We start from the raw sequence: 20,846 nt of genomic DNA on the forward strand, positions 1-20,846 counted from the left end.
AACATGCCTTAGAGCAAAACGTGCCGCCACTAGAGCGAGAATTCCTGCAGATAGAGTTCGTAAGTCGGATGTCTACAAAACTGCGAGAAAGTCTCTCCGCCGAGCTATCAACAGGAGCAAGGCGAATAGCTGGAGGAAACTTCGGGACGACGTCGATTCCGATCCTTGGGGTTTGGGTTACAAAGTTGTGACCCAGAAACTCGGCGCCCGCTCTCCACCCTCCATCATGGAGGGCGCCACCATGGAGAGGATCGTCACTGCCCTGTTCCCTGTACATCCACAGCGACCACTAGTTGACTTCGAACGGGTGGAGAGCGTTCCGCTTTTTACTATTGAGGAGTTGGAAACCTCCGTTCTCACCCTGAAAAGCAACAAGGCTCCCGGCCCGGACGGGATTCCCAGCGAGGCTCTGAAGAAGATTTTCACCATCAATCCCGGGTTGTTGCTGAGAATGTACAATGCCTGCTTGGTTGAAGGAGTGTTTCCATCTCCCTGGAAAACCGCCAGGCTGGTGCTTATTAGCAAGGGAAAAGGTGATCCAGAGCTGCCGTCGTACTACAGACCTCTCTGCATGCTGGACACGGCTGGAAAACTTTTTGAAAAATTAATCCGTTCCCGCCTGATTTCTGCCGTGGTAGCTGTCGGGGACCTATGCCCTCGTCAGTACGGTTTCAGAAAGGGACGATCAACAATCGACGCGATTACGGAAGTACATAAAGCAGTTGAAAGAGCCGAGAGCCACAACCATTTCTCCCGCCGAGTAGTGCTTCTTGTTACGCTTGATGTCAAGAATGCCTTCAACTCGGCGAGATGGGTCGATATTTTGGATGCACTTCGTGACACCTTCCGAATTCCAACGTATCTGTTGCGGCTCATCGAGGACTACCTCCGTTCTAGGCGTCTGATATATGACACTCGAGACGGAGCGCGGACGGTGGAAGTCACCTCTGGTGCCGCGCAGGGTTCAATACTCGGCCCGGATCTCTGGAATATCGCTTATGACAGCCTCCTGAGATCCGAGATGCCAGAGGAAACCGTCTTGGTTGGGTACGCCGATGACGTTGCGGCTCTCATCGCCGCACGCAACGTTGAGCTGGCCCAGCTAAAGTTGAACCAGGTCATGCGAGTGGTCAACGCCTGGATGTCCGATCACGGTCTTTCGCTTGCTCTGAGCAAGACGGAGATCGTGATTCTCACAAAGAAAAGAATTGACACCGTCGTCCCGCTGCGAGTGGGAAGGGAAGTGGTCCAGTCAACGCGTGCCGCCAAGTACCTCGGAGTCATGGTGGACAATAAGTTTAGCTGGAGAGACCAGATCTTCCGTTCGGCGGACAAGGCTGCTAAGGTGGTCTCTTATCTTAGTAAGCTGATGGCCAATGTTGGGGGTCCTCGGTCCAGCAAAAGACGGTTATTGATGTCCGCAGTCCAGTCCGTACTCCTTTATGGGGCAGAGGTGTGGGCAGACGCTCTTACCAAGGAATGTTATAGGTTGCGACTCGCCCGGGTTCAGCGTCAAGCTGCGCTCCGGGTGTGTTCCGCCTATCGGACAGTATCCGAGCCTGCCGTCCTGGTGGTTGCCGGAGTCATCCCTGTCAAGCTCTTGGCAGGGGAGAGGAAGGCGATTTATCAGAGACAAGGCGAGATCGGCAAGGACGCAGCAAGATCCGAAGAGCGTGCCCGAACCTTCCAGCAGTGGCAACACAGCTGGGAGCACGAAACCCGAGGACGATGGACTGCGCGACTCATCGAGCAGGTTCAACCATGGGTCGAAAGGCGGCATGGCGAGGTGGATTACTACCTCACGCAGTTCCTGACAGGTCACGGCTATTTCAAGTCGTACCTGAACCGGATGGGCAAGACCGATTCACCGGATTGCATCTACTGCCCGGGCGTTCCCGACGACGCGGAACACACCTTCTTCAGCTGTCCGCGTTGGGAAAGGCCCCGCCTGGAGGCCACAAGAAAACTCGGGGTTTTTTCGGTGGATACGGTCTGCGAAAAGATAATGGAGGATGAGGGGAACTGGGATTGTTTGTCACAGTTCGTCCGGGGCATCCTCCTGGAAAAGAGACCCGATCTGGACCGCGAAGTGGCCCAGATCCCTTGACCGAGCGGCTGGATAAGGAGCGAGCCCCACGGGCTTAAGCCAAATTTAGGCCTAGCCTGAAGTAATGTGATAAACAATCCCAGGTTAGAATCCTAAAGAGTAGAGGAGGTTTTTTAGTGGGTAAACCCGTTTTTAGGGGAGTCCCACACTACAGGCTGGCCACCTGTGTGCGTAATTGCATTTTTCCTGCCTCTCCCTCAAAAAAAAAAAAAAAAAAAAAAAAAAAAAAAGTTGTAGTATAGGGATAGAAAAACTGAATTTGATACACAATTATGATTATAAAAATTAATTTTCTAGATTATAACAGAAAATTACAATTTTTGAATAATCTTTTAAATAAATAAATTTGTACGGTACTATAAACAATGTTACATGGGTTTATTCATTTTATGAACTAGAAATATCAAGAAGAAGCGTACAAAGAATGTTAAAGCAATTAAAATTTAAGCCATATCGTCTATCTTTACTCCAAGCGCTTCACGAGGATGATTCCGATAGGCGATTGGAATTCTGTGAAACAATAATTATCCGTTCAGAGGCTAATCCAAAAATCTTAACATCAATTTTGAGGCATGTTTGTAACTAAATGGACGCGTTAATCGGCATAACTGCGGGTACAGATCGGTTGTAAATCCTTAAAACGTAATCCAAGCAGAACTCATGTGCCTAGTGTTATGGTATGGGGAGGTATTTCGAGTACTGCACTGATTGGTCCTTATTTTCTTCAAGGAAATGTTAACTCAGAAAGTTACTTACGGTTGCTGCAAGAAGTAGTAGTTCCCGAGCTCAGAAAAATCCTGTTTTCAATATTCATTCGCTCATCTGGTAACAAGATGGTGCCCCAGCACATTTCGGTATTCAAGTTCGAGATTTTTTAAATAACACATTTAATGAATGAATTGGTCGCCGTTCTACAATCGATTAACCTGCGCGCTCGCCAGACCTGACCCCATGTGATTTTTCACTGCGGGGTATTATAAAGGAGACTGTGTATGCTTCAAAACCGCAAAATATTGATGAACAAAAACCTAATTAGTAATGCATTTGAATTTGTTAATAACGATAAAACCTTTATTGATACAATTTTTGTAATTCTGTTCTCAGTTGTATGAAGTGTATATAAAATCAAGGCGGACATTTCGAACAACTGCTATAACATTGTATGTAAATACGTTAGTAATTTCATATAATAAATTTGTATTATTGCCTAAGAGTGTTTTATTCAATTGAGCTATAACGCCTTTAGATTTCTCTTCTGGGGGAACATATCCGCCACCCTGTATAATAATACATGTAGAGCAAACAATAACTAATTATCCCATCATTAATAAAGAAAAATGTTCTTTAAATTTTACTTCCATACAAATGGAGTTTATAGAAGAGATAAATTAAGATAAATAAATAAAAATAACGAATTTGTATAAAGTCAAAACATTAAACGAATTGCTAAAAAAATATAACAATTCCGGTTGACAGGAATTTTGAGAAAAGTAAGAAGTAATAGTTATTTTTGGGGATTTTGAAAACTGTTTTACAAAAGAAAACCCTTTTATATGACTATCTATCTGATAGCTGCCATTTGAATTATTATTTTGAATTTGGTGCTGGTACATAGTTTACGTACCGTATAAAATTAACACGTACCGCCAACCAGTAAATGAAGCATATATTACAATTATTTCACATATATATGTGTATATATAAGGAGATATATATATATATAGTCCCGGCGGAGCAAGTACTTTTTGCGATTCAATGTTTATTTAACTTAAATAAAGCTATTGCCATTTATACAAATTTAATGTAAATAAAAGTCATTTGACAGGTATTTGGTCTTCCGATCATATGTTAGTTTGGTTATTTAAATGAAATTAAAAATTCTTTATATATGCAGGCAAAGTTAGGGGCGCATAAACGCAAAGTTATTTAAACGCATATGTGACAGATACGGCCAAGTACAAAATAATTGAATCGTAAAAGGTAAGGGCTCTGTGGTGTAATGGTAGCACATTCACCCAGCAAGTGAGAGATCCGGGTTCGAGTCCCGGCGGAGCAAGTACTTTTTGAGATTCAATGTTTATTGAAATTAAATAAGGCTATTGCCATTTATAAAAAGTATATATATATATATATATATATATATATATATATATATATATATATACTTATATTAAATAACATGAAACGTATTTGAGAGTGCAATGAGACATTTCCATTCGAAATTACAAAAACATATTATTACCTTTATTTATCTTAATCGATAAACAAAATTTTGTCTACAAATATTCATAAAGTTCTGGATTTTATTAATGTGTTTTAATCTGCATTACACATGGAACTTGCATGATAATGAGTCACTTTATAAAATACTTGTATTTAAAATAAGATAAGTATAAATATAGGAGAGTATTTCAAATTGTTTAAATTAAAATAGTTGTTACGCAATAAAAAATCTTGATTTTGTTAGTTTATTATAAAATTTAAATTTAGTATATTATGAATAAACACGTCTAACAATAAAACGTTTACAATCCGATAATCAATTAGGAATTTTTCTATATAAAGTGACCTTCTGAATCGCTGATAAAATTTGATCCTCCACTTATATGTGTCAGGTTCACAATGGAGTGGGGGCATTGAGAAGTTATTGCCCCCCCTTCAAGCTTCTTCAACAAGAATGTTAAGAATTCAATACCCTCTCCATCCTTCAGAATGGGGTTGACTCCTCCCCCGCCGACCCCATCAGGACCTCACACTTAACCTCACATGCTCTAAACAATCCCTTAATATTGTAGAGGTCAGAATATGTTTTATTATGCTATACTTATTATCATTAAAAACTGAACCTCAATTGCGGAGAGGTCAGAATATGTTTTATTATGCTATACTTATTATCATTAAAAACTGAACCTCAATTGCATTAGGCTACTCATAATTTGTAGTTTAATAAAATGTGGAGAAATGAAATAAGTCTGAATTAACTTGACACTATAGTTTGTAATTGAATGCTGAAAGTATATTTCTAACTCAAAGGTTTACTATTATAAATAGTATGATACTATAGTAGACACTTACTCGTTTGAGCAGTTTAATTTCGTCAAGGGCAGTCTCCGTGTAGTGCGGTGCGCTCTTCACTACCTTAAGTGCTACGAATTCTTTTTGTCTACAACATAAATAACAATTATTATTATTAATAATAGTAAAACACAAACAAATAAGACTGCTGACTCTGTATAGTACATCAAATCAGTCAAAGAACAATAAAATATTTTAACACACAAAAACGTGGTAGTATAATTATAATGAAATACGTGTGGTAACCTGAACACCATATAGGGTGCCTATGGATGGAAATGCTCCCTATGTAAGGAAATTTAATCGTCTCGGAAATGTTTTGGAATTACGGTGCAAATGTAGTGCTTTTCTGGTTTGTGCTGATGTTACGATTCAGCATTTTTTGAAAACCATGTCTCCAAATTCTAGTTGAATACTACACCATTCAGTACTACCTCACCGCTGAGTTTTAAAACAAGTATCTGAGACACTTATTGCTCAATGAATGAACCCAAACTAGTTTTCTCAATATTGGCGAATCACTCACGTTCCACTATATTTGTACAAGTGTTTAGAAATCAAGATATTTAGAAATCGTAAATAAGCAAGCAAATAAGCAAAATATTTATAAAATAAAAAGTATTTAAAATTAACTAACACTTTGCAAAATATATATAATTTATTTTATAAATAATTGTCACCATAGCTCTTAATATTGGTTTATATTCACATGGCATCGCAGAAGGCTGATCACGGTCATGATGGAGTGCTTTCTTAAAATCTCATACTCTGTATTTCATGTGAACCACGACTCACGGAGTTTCTTGTTCTTACGCAAAATCCTTCTCTGCTCCAGAGGCAATTTCCGTTGTTTTCTCACTTATTCATTGTAGAGTTCTGTAAGTGCACAACCGGACAAGTGAATGAACGAATCACATGTTTTTACAGTGATTACCACAAAAATAAATCTAAACCCGAAATCATACTTAGAATGATGCGCGTTGACAAATAAATATTATACTGTGTACAGCAATTCTAAAAAAATCGAAAACAAGTGTACTATTTCAGATACGTTTTTGAGCTTGAGAAAACAAAGAGATAGGAATTGTCCTTTAGAATAAGAGATTTCAAAATAAATCACACTGTGGAAGCTATTTAAATACCGTTTACAGTCTGTTAAAGAATCTGTTGTCTACTCCTTATTTGACAGAGCAATGAGTTTGTGATGAGATAAACGTGGATTAAAAGAGAAAGTTAAGAAAGTAGTACAATCGGACTTGGTCAGAGTACATCAGTTAGTTACACACAAGTAAAACCGAAGCAAAATAACGGTCCCTGAGTTAGAAAGTGAATATAGATATAAATTTGCATTTATAAAATTCCCTCATGTGAGAGACTATCGTAGAAAATTAGAAGAGTAGGTGGAAAGTACAACATTAGAACTCCGTTTAAAAAACACATCACTAAGTATCGTAAAAATCAAACGAATACATACATGGCACACAGGATTACAAAAAATACGTTTACAGTATAAATTGAATTTGTAACAGGAAATATACAGGGTGATTCGGGTAGTGTTACTGGCACTTTATGAGCTTATTGTACTATAAAAAATAATGAAAAAGTTTATATAAACATAGGTTGGGAAATGCTTTGTTACTGAATAACGGCCAACCAAAGATTTCACCCACAATTTAGTACCCGAGGTTAAATGATTATTTACTGGGAGTCAGATGCTGCGTCAAAATTCTAAGAAGTTCATCTACAATTAACTAAAAACAGGCTGTTCCCTGATTTGCCGTTATCTTCTTCCTGCCGTGTCGATCGGCATTTACTATTGCTCACTAGTCAATCGTTAGAGATTGGTTATTACTAGAAGAGTGTCACCTCTATAATTTAGTTTAGTTTATAACATCTAACGTCAGATTTATCAAATGCATGTTTCAGAATTAGCGTACAAATAGTTGACACACAAAATGTTTGTTATGACTCCATACATATGTGTGTCACAATGCTTTGGTATGATTTGTTTATTCTAACCTAGAATGTATTTATATGTTAGTTTAGTTATCGACGTGAGAAAGAAATCAGATAGATCTCGAAACGTAGGAATACTATTTTTTTTAATAACTGAATGATGACGACCAATGGCATCAGTTAAAAAAAGAATCTAAAAAAATATGTCGGCGTACATATTTCTCTAAGCAACGGGAACGGCGTGAAACATACTGGCATGTGAAAAAGTCATGGGAATATTTTAAGGAATAAAGTAAATGACTAACAAAATCTAAAAAAGGTTATGTCCTTAGTCTTGAGTCATGTGGTTCGTCAGTGAAAAGGCGATTTTATGACTAACCTTCAAGATGTACGGCATATTTTATTGATAATTAAAACGTATTATTGTTAACAATAATTACAAAACTTGTTTTTATTACTACAGACAACATAAACAGTTACAATTACTAACATAAATTAGGTATAGTTCAAGCTAACAATGTCTTGGTATTGCCATATAGTAGTTTAATTACAATTGATAATGTTTTAGACATTTTGACTATTTGATTCTATTGGCTAACTATAGCTGGAAGACGAAACCTATAAATCTGTGGCAATCCGTATATGTAAGATATTTTAAATGTTTAATGAACATCAAATGTATGAATATTAATACATTCATACGAATACAAAAGTTTACCGGCTAATTGTTGGTTGTTATTTTCAAGTTCTTACAAGAGGATTTGTTAATGATTGCGTACTACTTATGTCCTCGTGATTAGGCTGAATTGAGATTTCAACAGGCAAATCTCCTCTCTCTAAGACTGCAATTAGCCGAGGACAATTAGTGGTACAATTTCAATACTTTAAGTGCTTCATTACAATCTTAAGCAGCCCATTAACATAAAAATTCATAAGCATCGCAGAAGTTTCCTTGATCGGCATTGCACAAGTTTCCTTGATCGACATTTCCTTATTAGCGGGACTTAGCTTTTTAATGCACCGCTTGAAAAGGATGAAAGTGCCGTAAAATATTACGTCTATCAAGTATATAACGTGAGTTTTACCTACAAAGAGTAGAACAGCATGGGTAGTAGTCTTTATTAGAATGTAATACGTGGATTATATTGAATCAAGTCCCAGTATATTATATTGATAAGCTGTAGTAATATATCGCTAACTATAGATTGGTTGTAAGTCCAGGACGAAACAAAACGTAGGGACCTCTGAAAGACCAAACAGTTAATATTATTAAGCCTGTTCTAATTCTCGCAGACAATGATTAGTGCAGAGGAAACCGATCAAGTTTTCCTACGTGCTCAATTGTAGCGTGGGATTAATGCGTAGGTAACTGCGAATGAGGGAGTTTATTTTCTCGATTCCGAGAATCACGCTAATACTCAGCTAAACAGGAAACCTATTATGAGCACAAAAATAATGGTTTGAGTTTGATCACGTTTTGAGGTTTAAGCTTTTGTTGTCCAAGGTGTATGTTTTTTTAACACTGTTGTATAACAACACACGAACATTCTTGTTGTTATAACATTTGTACACGAAGGCTCAAGTTGACTGAAAAAAACTTTAGAACCAGAGTTTTTGATTGGTTGATGACGATTGGCGTGATATGACAAGGAACGAATCTTTTATTTATTATAAATTACTGTGATACCGTTTCCAGAATACACAAGAATTACTTTACTTAGATATTTCACTGTCTACTTACTTCAGTATTTAGTTATCCCCTCTCTAGCCGACATGGCGGCTTATATTATTCCTTATATTTAGAGTAGTTTGTGGGGGTTATACTACTGTAACTAATAAAATCTATATTAACAAGCTCAAATTTGAAAATTCGAACCACAGCAATTTTGTATAAAGTGAACCGATAACGGAGACTACAGATTTTAAAATATGTACTAGGTGAAAAAAACACCTTTTTATTGACTGTATTTTATTTAAAGGCAAACTACATACAATGTACAAACGTGACATACTTAATCAACCTGTTAGAAAATAAAATTATTTTGGTCAGTTATTGCCTTATTCCTAAGTGATAATGTACTATTATTTTTTTTAAATAGTTGAGTCACTGTTTTAATAAAAAATAACTCGTGGCTTCCAGTGAATTCGTCACCCGGGATAGGTAGCGTCGTTAGGTTGCGCCTAACAAAAACGTTTGTTATATAGAATTTTTTTTAAATTTTAGACTCAAACTTTTCAAACTCCAGCTATTCTCAAATGAGTATTTGAGTCCACGTTTTTGAAGTTGTTATGCGATGATTCACGCACACGTGGTCTGTGAGAGGAAGGGGGAAGTGCGCCCCGCCGGCTTTGTTAGTCTGCGCCTCGCCACGATACCGACCGCGTCGCTGGCAGTGTTAGGTGCGCTATAACCTCGATACCTTTGGCGTTATTGTTTTGTTCATTTTACGCTGTTGTGATGTTCTATTGATAAGTGTTACAGTGACGTTTATAATGGCTTACAGACCTAGTGATTCTGTTCTTTTGAGTTGGATAGAAGAAGAGAACGATGTCGCTACTAATGGAAACTTTTGCTTCTGACTGTGAAAGTGACGCTACTACTGAAAATTCTCCACATCATACTGATACGGAGCAATCCAATGATTCTGCTAGTGATGAAAGAGCCAATCTCCCAATTTCTGAACCACCTAACCCTCCAATTCTTCAGTGTATACCTTCCAGAACCACATTGCAGCCCTCAAGTCAGCATAGAAGCCAGAAACGTCCACCTGCAACAGCTACAATGCAGCCGTCTGGAATCCAATATACTGGAAAGGACGAGCATACTAATTGGCAAGCACATAAACAACAAAATAAGAAAAGAAAAACTATTAAGAATAATATTATTACTAAACTGCCCGGCGTAAAAGGTGAAGCGAAAAACCGGAAAAAGCGCTGTAGATTGTTGGAAATTGTTTATTTCTGATGAAACTAACAATGATATTGTATATTTTACAAATGCAAAGCTATCTAAAATGGCCAATTCGTATCAAAAGAAGGAAAAAGACTGCCCCCCAAAACTAACTTTGATGAACTATTAGCCTTTTTTGGTGTTCTATACATGTTGGGTGTTAAAGAAAAGCAACCATTTGAACACATCAGAAAATGTGGGAAACTAATGGTACAGCTCCAGAGTTTTTCAGAGCAATAATGTGTGAAAGACGTTTTCACCAGTTGTATAGGGCTAATTCGGTTCGATGACAAGGGAACTCGAAATGCTCGTAAAAAAATTGACATCCTGGCTCCAATCAGAAAAGGTTTTTGAGAGTTTCGTCAGTAGTTGTAATTCAAGTTATACACCTGGGGAATACCTAACAATAGATGAGATGTTAGAGGGTTTTCGCGGAAGATGTATGTTCCGCCAGTATATCAGCAGTAAACCTGACAAATATGGAATTAAAATATTATGCGATGCCAGAACCTTTTTTACAGTTAATATGGAAATTTATCCTGGTAAACAACCAGCCGGATGTCCTTACCCTACAGGACAATTCTGCAGCCGCAGTCGTAAAGAGAATATTCCGACCCATTGACAAATCTGGCAGGAACATTACTATGGATAATTATTTTACTTCAGTTCCACTTGCCAATGATCTGTATGCTAACTATAGGACAACAATAGTAGGCACAATCAGAAAAAACAAGCCTCAATTACCACCAGAATTTTTGAATGTCAAGGAAAGACCAGTTGGAAGCAGTATGTTTGGATTCGGCAAAGAATCTAATAATACTTTTGTTAGTTTCATATGTGCCCAAGAAAAATAAATAAAAATGTTCTTATGCTTTCCACTCTACATGATGATGATACAATCGACCCTGAAACCGGAGATGACAACAAACCCAGAAGTCAATTACTTTTTTATAATTTAACTAAAGGAGGTGTTGATGTTGTTGATAGGAAGAAAAAAAGACTATAGTGTCAAAAGAGTCAACAACAGATGGCCTCTAGTAATCTTCTGTGGTCTTCTTGATCTGGCTACTGTCAATGCCCAGATCATTTATTTCTCAAATACGGGAGATACAATTCCAAGAAGAAAATTCATCACCAATCTTGCAATGGACCTGGTCAAACCACATCTTTTGAGACGTGCCTCAGTCGATGTGCTATCAATTGGACTCAGACAGTCAATCAAAAACGTTCTTGGCCAAGACCTTCATGTCAGGAAATGAGAGACAAGGTAATTATTGCTCAATATACTCGTACTTTATGTTTCCAAAGAAAATTAAATTGAACAACAAATAGTATTGATATAAATGTAAACTATAATCATTAATAGTACATAAACATAATTATAATAACTATGGTATGTGTCTTTATCTTTGCAGAAACATTCGGGCGGAAACCAAGGTGTGCCTACTGCCCCGTACGAAAGAACCGATTTACCTCAGTCTGCTGTGGTAATTGCAGAAAATCTATTTGCCAAAGAGCATACTGGACAAACAAAAATAGTATGCAGTGAATGTGTTTCCCAAGAAGTCCAAACAACTGACTGAAGAGAACATTTTAGGGGAAAACATTTGTCATTGACGATTTGTTTGAGCTATTTTTATTGAAATTGTATTGGACTGACATGAATTTTAGATGAACAATTCTGATTAAACTTTCACTTAGCAATGTAATACTTGTGTTACTTTCATCCCTCTCTTGATATTTACCGTAATAATTAAACACATTCTAATAAGTTAAACTAGTTTCCGATCATGTCACAATGTAATACCAGATAGAAATGTAGGTATTTACATTATGTATATATATATATATATATATATATATATATATATATATATATAAAATGGATGTAATATATGTTAAAATTTATAAGAATACTATAAATGTTATAAAATTTATTCAAACTGCCAAAACAAGTCTGTATAAGCACACTAAACTGATGTTAGGGAGCGCCTATACGCGCTACCTCTCGTGTTCCTTACGATAACGCTACCGATCCCGGGTTAGGATCAAATTCAAAGCAGTTAGCATTCTCAGAAGCTCATATACTATTTCGGAACATCAGTTGTCTTACTGCTCAAGTGAACTGCTTAGTATTTGTATTATTATTGTTTACACCTCTACTTCATGCAGAAAGTACTTAATACTTTCACATTATTAAACTTACACATTATTATATTATATTATTTATTATTATATTATTATTATTATATTATATAACATTACATTATTATACTTAACACAAGAGAAAAATAATTCTAAATTGTCTTGATTAAACTTATAGGCTAACAAATAGTTAAAATGATCTAAAAACTAACAACCTGTCTCCGTAAATACAAATACTCTTGATATTACTTAAAACCCATAAAGCAAACGTTTTCTTGCTTGGTCCAACACTGATAGTTCTCCAATTTTAAGTTTGGACAAATAGTTTTGTACTATATTTAACATTTGACCATCTTTTTCCTTGTTTTCTAATTTTATGGGACCCTTATAGCGTCTTCAGAATGGATCCCTACTGTTGAAATAACCAAAAAGATGATCAATTATTCTTACCTTACGAATTGAACTGTTGGTAAACAGTTTATGAACTGTGGATGTTGTTTTACATACAAATATTCTAAAGCGTCCGCTACGATGTAGCTTAGTCTGTGCTGCAAAAGTCACATTTATTTTCGGTTTTTGTAGAAAACATATTTGTGTGATAGTTTCTTACACATTTTTAAACCCTGTTTTTCTGTAAGTTGTTAAGTTCTTCTATATATTAAAAAAATCATACCTGACTCAGATTCCACAGTTTTCATGTCCGCTAGAGCATTTACAAAGCATTACAAAAGTTTCAACATTTGTAGAGGATCCAAAATAGCACAAATATCATAATTAATTGTATCAAGTCAAAAAATTACCTTTCATGGAATTTATAACCTAAATGTTTTAAAGCACTGAGATTAGTGCTTCTACCGTCAAAGGTCACGCTAAACATTCACGCCCACTTCACTTAGTTTTAGTATAGCCACTTCAATCAGCTGCGACTAAAGTAAAATTGATGAAGTTTTATTTCAAAAAAAGTATCCTATAACACCTTTAAAATGGCCTCTCAATAAAACAATTTGAAAATTAAAGCTTCTGTTGCAATTTCCTCTTTATTATCTACTTTAAATCCTCCAAGATCTACATATCCTACATTTTTTCCCAACTCCTCATCATATACTATCTGTTTCCAGGCGTCACTCATCGCATCGAATACTAAACTTACACGTCTTAAGTGATTATGTTCTTTTGCATTACGATTCAAATATATAAATACTTCTTCAATAAACCCTGGGCCATTACATTTTGAGATCCATTTTCTTAGTGTAGCAGGGTTTGGTAACAATAAGTGTGAAACTCTCATATATCTATAAGCTTTTGGTGAATTAAAGTAGAGTGTTAGAGCAAACTCTTTATTTTTGTCTGAAAACGTATGTTTATTTTTACTTTTATGTTTGTTTTTTAGATTACTTACCAGTAACTCGAAGGGAAACCCTGTAAATTATTTTCCTAAATATCAATCAATGTATCTGGGGCGAAATTTATTTCGCAAACACTGAAATTAAACCTTTCATTGACCTTATTTTATAGTCACTTCTGTTTATTCTTTGCTGCAAAATTTAACTTTCCGAAGTAAGTGCACTTTGCTGGGGGATGGCAATCCGGATCGAATCGCACAACGCGTTCCAGTAGTATAGTCCGTTGGTTCTCACATCAATGGTACAACTCGTTGTCCATGGCTAATAACGGCCTGACTTTCCGAAAAGGAATAAACCACAATGTTTAACAAATTCACCGGTCGATGAGCATGTAGAAACATGCATCACCTTCCATAAACATCTATGTCTATACGCGTCTATTTTCAAGACTCAGAAAAGTAGAGGATAGTTGCTTCGTGTGCAATTATTAATAAATGATCGGCAGCCTCATTAGGGAATTAATGTCTGATTCTAACTCAATATAACTTTTTAGTTATCGGAACGTAACTGGTACAATTTCCAATTACTTTAACTGTTTGTGTGAACATTACTGGATCATTTGTTGTATCTAACTGGCAGTGCCAATTATTGGATTTATTGAGAAGGCAATTATATATATTTTTAACTTTATGTAGGTCGTAACTGCGATCAATATCTTAATCAAATCAGTATTATAATGAGCATTATAAACTATTTATTTGGGTAATAAGGAAAGTTACTATCCAGTGTTTTAGGAACAATTTTGTTGCGAGATTCTCATGGTGGTTGTAAACCAAAAGAGAATTTTGGGTTTATTCCCTTGAATCTATGCTAGTGAGGAGGAGTATTTATTAGTAATGAGATTAAAGGAACACACACACACACACACACACACACACACACACACACACACACACACACACACACACACACACACACACACACACACACACACACACACACACACGCACGCACGCACGCACGCACGCACGCACACGCACGCACGCACACACGCACACGCACGCACGCACACGCGCACGCACACACGCACACACACACACACACACACACACACATTCTATATATATATTCTGTTAAACACTAAGCATTTTTGGGAGATCGTCTATGGAAAGGAACATCTTTCTCTCTCACTCCTTGAAGAACATTTTTAACGTACAAATCACCACCCGGGGAGGGGAGGAAGAATATTCATGAATTCACTTGTTTCTTTCAACATAGCCTTAAACTCCACTAATAAAAATGTAATTAAATTATAAACTATACTCTTTCCTGAGTGGTGCACGACAAAATTTCATACAAATGGATTCCCCAAAGTAATGATCCGTTTAATTCGATAAATGTTATCTGGGTTTATATTTCGAGAAACGGCTAAATATACTTCATCAATTATTGTTACAGTAAAGTAACATTAATCATACTGATACGCTGGCTATTATAACATACGGCTCTAAATAAACTGGCAGTATAAGTCTTGACCCTTCATATAATGAACTGTTGGTCAAAACTCCAACGAGAGTGACGGCTACAACACAGTCGGCTATTGATAACATCTCATCACAAACGTTGAAAATGTCACAGTGTCGGTGGTCAACACAGCTATCTCGGACCGCTATGGCCAAGAGGCTATCATTAGTGGAAAACAAATCGCGAATGAACCAAGAATTACCAAAACAATAAGAGACACGAGGCCAGAAAATATTGCTCTCCTCAACTCTTCCCTTTCAAAAGAAAAGTGGAATTTTTTAAATTCTTCACACCCAGTAGAGCAGCAGTTTCAAATGTTCAATGAATGTTTGAATTTCCATCTAAACACCTGCTGCCCCCTACAAAAATGATCAAAACCTCGTCCTAAGAAGGTAAATAATACTTGGATCACTAAAGGCATTTTGGTTTCGAGAGAGAAACTCAAGTTTTTAATCCGAAATAAACAGAAAAAAACGTCCAAATGAACAGTTCAAAAATTTTTTTTCGAAATTATAAAAAAAATTATAGAAAGGTGATCCAAGCTGCAAAAGCGTATGATGTCTCAAAATCAATTATTTTATTCCAAAAAACGTTTCTAAAAACTGTATGGGGCATCATTAACAATAAACATCACGAATCCAAGCAAATCACAGTCAAAATTGGGGACACCCCTAGTGAGTGATGCTTCTAGGGTTGCCGACGAGTTTAACGGATTTTTTGCGTCCGTTGCTTGTGGACGGGGCCCCTCGTCCATCGCTGCCACAGGGGAATCCCACGCGCAGACAGAGTCCAACAGCCTCAATGGCTCTCACTCCTGTAGTTGAGGAAGAGCTCGATAAAATCATTCAACAATTACCAGCAAAAAAATCAAATGATCTAGAATCGAGATCCATGTGGTTAGTAAAGCAATGCTCAAGGCATATCGTGAAACCACTGACTCAATTGGTCAATTTGTCTTTTAAACTCAGGAGTTTTTCCCTCTCTCCTAAAAATTGCAAAAGTGCATCCAATTTTCAAGAAAGAAAAACCCCTGTTCAATAAATAACTATCGGCCCGTCTCAATTTTGCCTGTATTGAGCAAAATATTTGAAAAACTTTTTCTAACGAGAATGCTTTATTTCTTAAATAAAAACAACCAGCTTTCTGAACACCAATTTGGATTCAGGAAAAATAAATCTACGATAGACGCAGTGGTGAGTCTGGTTGATATGGTTGTAGAGGGACTAGAACGTCAGGATCACACACATTAAGTGTGTTCCTAGACCTGTCTAAAGCGTTCGACTGCGTTGACCATGAAATACTGCTTGACACACACTACATTCTCATGGCATCCGAGGTGTGCCGCTCTTATGGCTTAAATCATTTTTAAGTCAGAGAACCTCAAGTGGTCCAGATATCAAACCAACTTTCTAAACCAATCCAACTGAGTTATGGAGTCCCTCAGGGCTCTATACTTAGCCCAATCCTTTTCCTGTTGTACGTCAATGACGTACATTCATCGCTGCTGCATGGCAAAATTGTGCAGTATGCTGATGACACGACTCTCTGTTTCAGAGATAACACACAAGAAGGTTTGGAGCTACAAACCTTTGTCGATATCAACAATTGTGTGCAATATTTCAATAGCCTCAACCTTCAAACGAATTCTTCGAAATCCAACGTGCTAAATTTCGCACTGCGTCCAATGGACTCCCAATGTGGGTCAGCCGTCATGTTGGCAGATTCCATATTGGAAGAAGTCTATTCCGCAAAATTCCTTGGAATACTCCTCGACCGAGGGTTGACATGGAATAATCACATTGACCATGTGTGTGCCAAACTGTCCTCAGGAATATATGTTTTGAGGTCCTTGGCCCGGTACTGCCCCAGTCAGGTATTGATTGCGGCATATTATGGGCTAATTCACTCTCACCTTTCCTATGGAGTGGTGTTGTGGGGGGCCTGTACAGGCAATAATTTCCTGAGGGTGTTCAAATTGCAAAAAAAAAAGCAATTCGTATCATCGCAAGGTTGAATTTCAGAGAGTCGTGCAGGACAGCATTCAAAACTTTGCAACTGTTGACTCTGCCCAGTCTCTACATTTTAGAAACATCTTTGTTCTGTTTGTCTAAATGTGCCCTAACCAGGGGACGTGACATACACACGGGTAATGAGACTAGAGGCAGAGATAACTACCGTACTGGAAGACACAGAACGGTGGTTTATGAGCACTTGCCTTCGCAGGCAGGTGTTCATTTTATCAACAGTTTGCCAAATTCTATTACAAACGCCCAAACGCCCAAGGCGTCAAAAGCTCGTCTTAAGCGCTTCCTCGTGTCCAAATGCATTTTACAGCGTTGACGAGTTTCTGGCGTTTAACTGGGAGACCGCCCAATTCGATGACTGACTCCAGCGCTGGAAGTGGGGTTGAGATTGGCGATGGATGAATGAGACTGGAATGCATGAACATTATGTAAGTTTGGACGTGGTGGTAATGTGGAATGCGAGTCTTAAATTTATAATTAATTCTGACGTTTGCCATACAATGTGTAATTGTGACGAGCAATTAAAGATTTGATAATAACCAAGGGTACAAGTCCCTTGCGTGAAAAGTCAACTGCATCAACTGAAACATTACTTTATTATTGCTTGTTTAAGTTGAACGTGGGAGACTGGACATTGATAAGAAATTATACTTTCATTCACTTAATAACGATGATGTCATTAGGTTTTTTTATTACAATGCATTCTTAAAATGTAGGGAATTGTGTATAATTTCTGTATCTTAATTTACAAGTAAGCGCTTACATTTTATAGTACTCTGATATCATTTCAGAAATCACTCACAAGTTATTTTTCTATATTTTTGATCAACAGAAATTCACCAAAACCAGTGTTAACATATATTCTAACCAAAACATTTTCTAGTCTGTATATTTGCCACTTTGTATCCTTATACAAAAATGAAAAAAATGTCTAAATGTGTTACGTGTATCAACGAAAGGTAATCATCTGCATACAACTTAAAAGCTAACGATTTCTAGAGTTTGATCATAAATTAAACTAATTAATATTGTCAAACTAAGCGGTTTTCATGAGCCCAGCCGAGAAAGGCAGATGAGCTTACTTGATCCGCATTTTCCCGTTTGTGGAACGTTGTGTAACTTGAAAGTTGTTCCATGTTTAATGCAGTCAGTAGCTTCATCTGGGAAGGTTGCATACGGTTACAATAAATCTTTATGTGATAGCGTTTCAATTGTTACAATCATTTTGATAAGGTGGATGTATTTGTAAAACGCGCTTGAATAAATGGCACTGATTAACTGTTGTGATGTTAAAAACATCACCGAAAGGGTATTGGAACAGTACATCAATGCAATGTTTGAACAGTACATCAGTACAGTGTTACAATAGTATATCAGTATAGTGTTAGGACGGTAATACTTCAGTACAGTGTTAGGACGGTGATACTTCAGTACAGTGTTAGGACGGTGATACTCTAGGGAAGTTATAGCATGACCGGTGGGATGCGCGTGAGGAGTGGATGAGTTGAGCGCGTGGGGGCACAATCTAAAGTAGGGGAGTGAGTACGGTGCTACTAACCCTACTGAGAGTTTTTGGCTCCCGGCTCATAGTGGTGGCGGGAGCCGAATATTGTAGTGTTTGCCAATATTTCTAGACCCTTATGTTCTTACCACGGTGGTCTTTTATGATGAGCAATTTAATATAGGTGACCTTGAGAATATTTGAACATTTCTAGACTCTTTTGAAGTTACGGCGACGGACTTTTATGATGGGGAATTCAATACAGGAAATCTTGGAAATATTGGGACCGGATGTACGTGATCTTAACAATGACTATGTTCTGCCGAAATTGTGTTCATAGCTCACCCTTCTTAATGAGTTCGCAGTAGAGGTACCTGGTGGTAAGAAAGGGTTCTCATAAATTGGGAAAGGGTAGGAATTTATATTATTCTTGATCTCCAACGACGACAACAGTTCAGAATTGTAATTGTTACGCTTTGTTAGCCATTAAAATTCAATTTATCATATACTAACCGTGTAAGCTTCAGGATTTACGATAGTAAATACAATTATACACTACAAAATTTTCAACTGACATAGCCTAGCTGCTAAATTAAAAATTAATATAAAACTGGTTAAACTAATTTGTCAATATACACAGTAGAATAAGAAAAAACTCAGTTTTATCTACTAACTTGCATCAAGTTAATTTAATGATGTATACTTAAAATAACAATAACGCCAACGATCCACACGCAATAGTTAACATAACAAAACCCCGTTGTCGATGAAAATTATTTATTGTTCTTCGAACTACACCCAAATCAAGATTGTCCAGATTAAGTTTAGTATGTTTGCGTTTTCTTACTTTGTTGGGCGTACTAAAAGAATTGCCAATTGGACTTATTTTTTTCCTCCTTCAAAATTCGTCTCAGCGTACTTTTAGAAATTCCAGTTGCCTCTACGACACGCTGTTGAACTTTCTTCAAATTTAGAAGTGTGTTGGTTTCTGCTTCCCGTTTCATAAAATGGGAAGCACTTCTATTGCTTGGCCGTGTATAACCTTTCTACCTCCAATTTTACTTTTTACATTATGATCCATCTCAAACTCTTTACTTAAAACGTTATGAGCACAACGCAATTAATTCACAAATTGTATTACAACTCGTGAATTGGCACAAGCGAATGTTTTTTGGGCGGCATGTATAGAAGACTGGAGACCGAAGTTCACAAGGCTAAATACGGCAAGAGACTGAGCCGCTCCACCCCCCACCACTTTAGTTCCGTCTTTGCCTACGGCGCATCTCGAAGTCACCGGTCATGCTATAAATTCTCTACTATACTTCAGTACAGCGTTAGGACGGTGATACTTCAGTACAGTGTTAGGACAGTACGTCTAGACAATGTCACAAAACCAAACACATAATATATCCACGTAGTAAGTTCTATTGTAAGTCTTATTGTAAGTTCTAGTCAAAATATTTGTTATTAAATATATTTGTACTCTAATTTTTATTATTTATTAGTTTATAAATTATTCTTGTCATAGAGTCTATAACTATATCTTTTAGCTTTCCTTTTTGTTATTGATGGTTTAACGAACGGTTACTGAATGTAAATCAGGAATTCAAAAAACAATCCAACATTTCCAGGAAACAGGCAGCGTTAAAGACCACCCTAAACCTGGACGGCCAAAAACTGCTACAGCATTGTCATGAAGCATGACGATTTACATCAAGAAAATCGATCTCACCTCTTCTTGTAGATCTTGTTATAATAGTGACTAAAAAGGTCTCTTCTATTTCCTAGAAAGGTGCGAGTTCCATCTCTCCATCTTTATCCATATAAAATTAAACAGAGTATATCCCTACTTTTAACTCACACAGTATATGTTTGTGTGGAAAAGTTGGTTATATTCATTTCACAAAAAAGTTATTGCAAGTTATTAGTGTGATGTAATAACAGATGGAATACTATTACATTTCAAAAAATTACCCCAGATTTGGTGTGTTTTGTCAGATACAATACTTTGCAAATTAAGATACAGACAATTTCATCACACTTTCGGTTCCTATTTTAGTTAAATTTAAACGAGTTCTCGCCTGTTTTTGAATTCCATAACAGTGGTTAATTACAACAAGACAAAAACACAATTCAAACACATGGGCACTCAACACAAAAACATATTACAGAAAAATATTAAATAAAGAATTTATGAATATGGCACTGTTACTGCAGTTAA

The 20,846-nt window shown here is 36.9% G+C and overlaps 1 protein-coding gene and 1 non-coding gene across 7 annotated transcripts in view; one reads left to right on the forward strand and one right to left on the reverse strand.

Annotated features, from left to right (window-relative positions):
• Positions 1 to 20,846, reverse strand: part of LOC124369175 (SRSF protein kinase 1-like) — a 108,121-nt gene that overhangs the window by 22,351 nt on the left and 64,924 nt on the right. For all 6 annotated transcript variants that reach the window (XM_046826980.1, XM_046826979.1, XM_046826974.1 and 3 more), the window contains one exon: positions 5,183 to 5,270. In XM_046826980.1, coding sequence (XP_046682936.1) covers positions 5,183 to 5,270 — 88 coding nt within the window. The remainder of the gene's footprint in view (positions 1 to 5,182; positions 5,271 to 20,846) is intronic.
• Trnaa-agc lies at positions 4,093 to 4,163 on the forward strand. Its single transcript has one exon. It is a non-coding gene; the product is annotated as a tRNA-Ala (tRNA).

Source organism: Homalodisca vitripennis, chromosome X, assembly GCF_021130785.1.
Source record: "Homalodisca vitripennis isolate AUS2020 chromosome X, UT_GWSS_2.1, whole genome shotgun sequence".
Classification (NCBI taxonomy): domain Eukaryota; kingdom Metazoa; phylum Arthropoda; class Insecta; order Hemiptera; family Cicadellidae; genus Homalodisca; species Homalodisca vitripennis.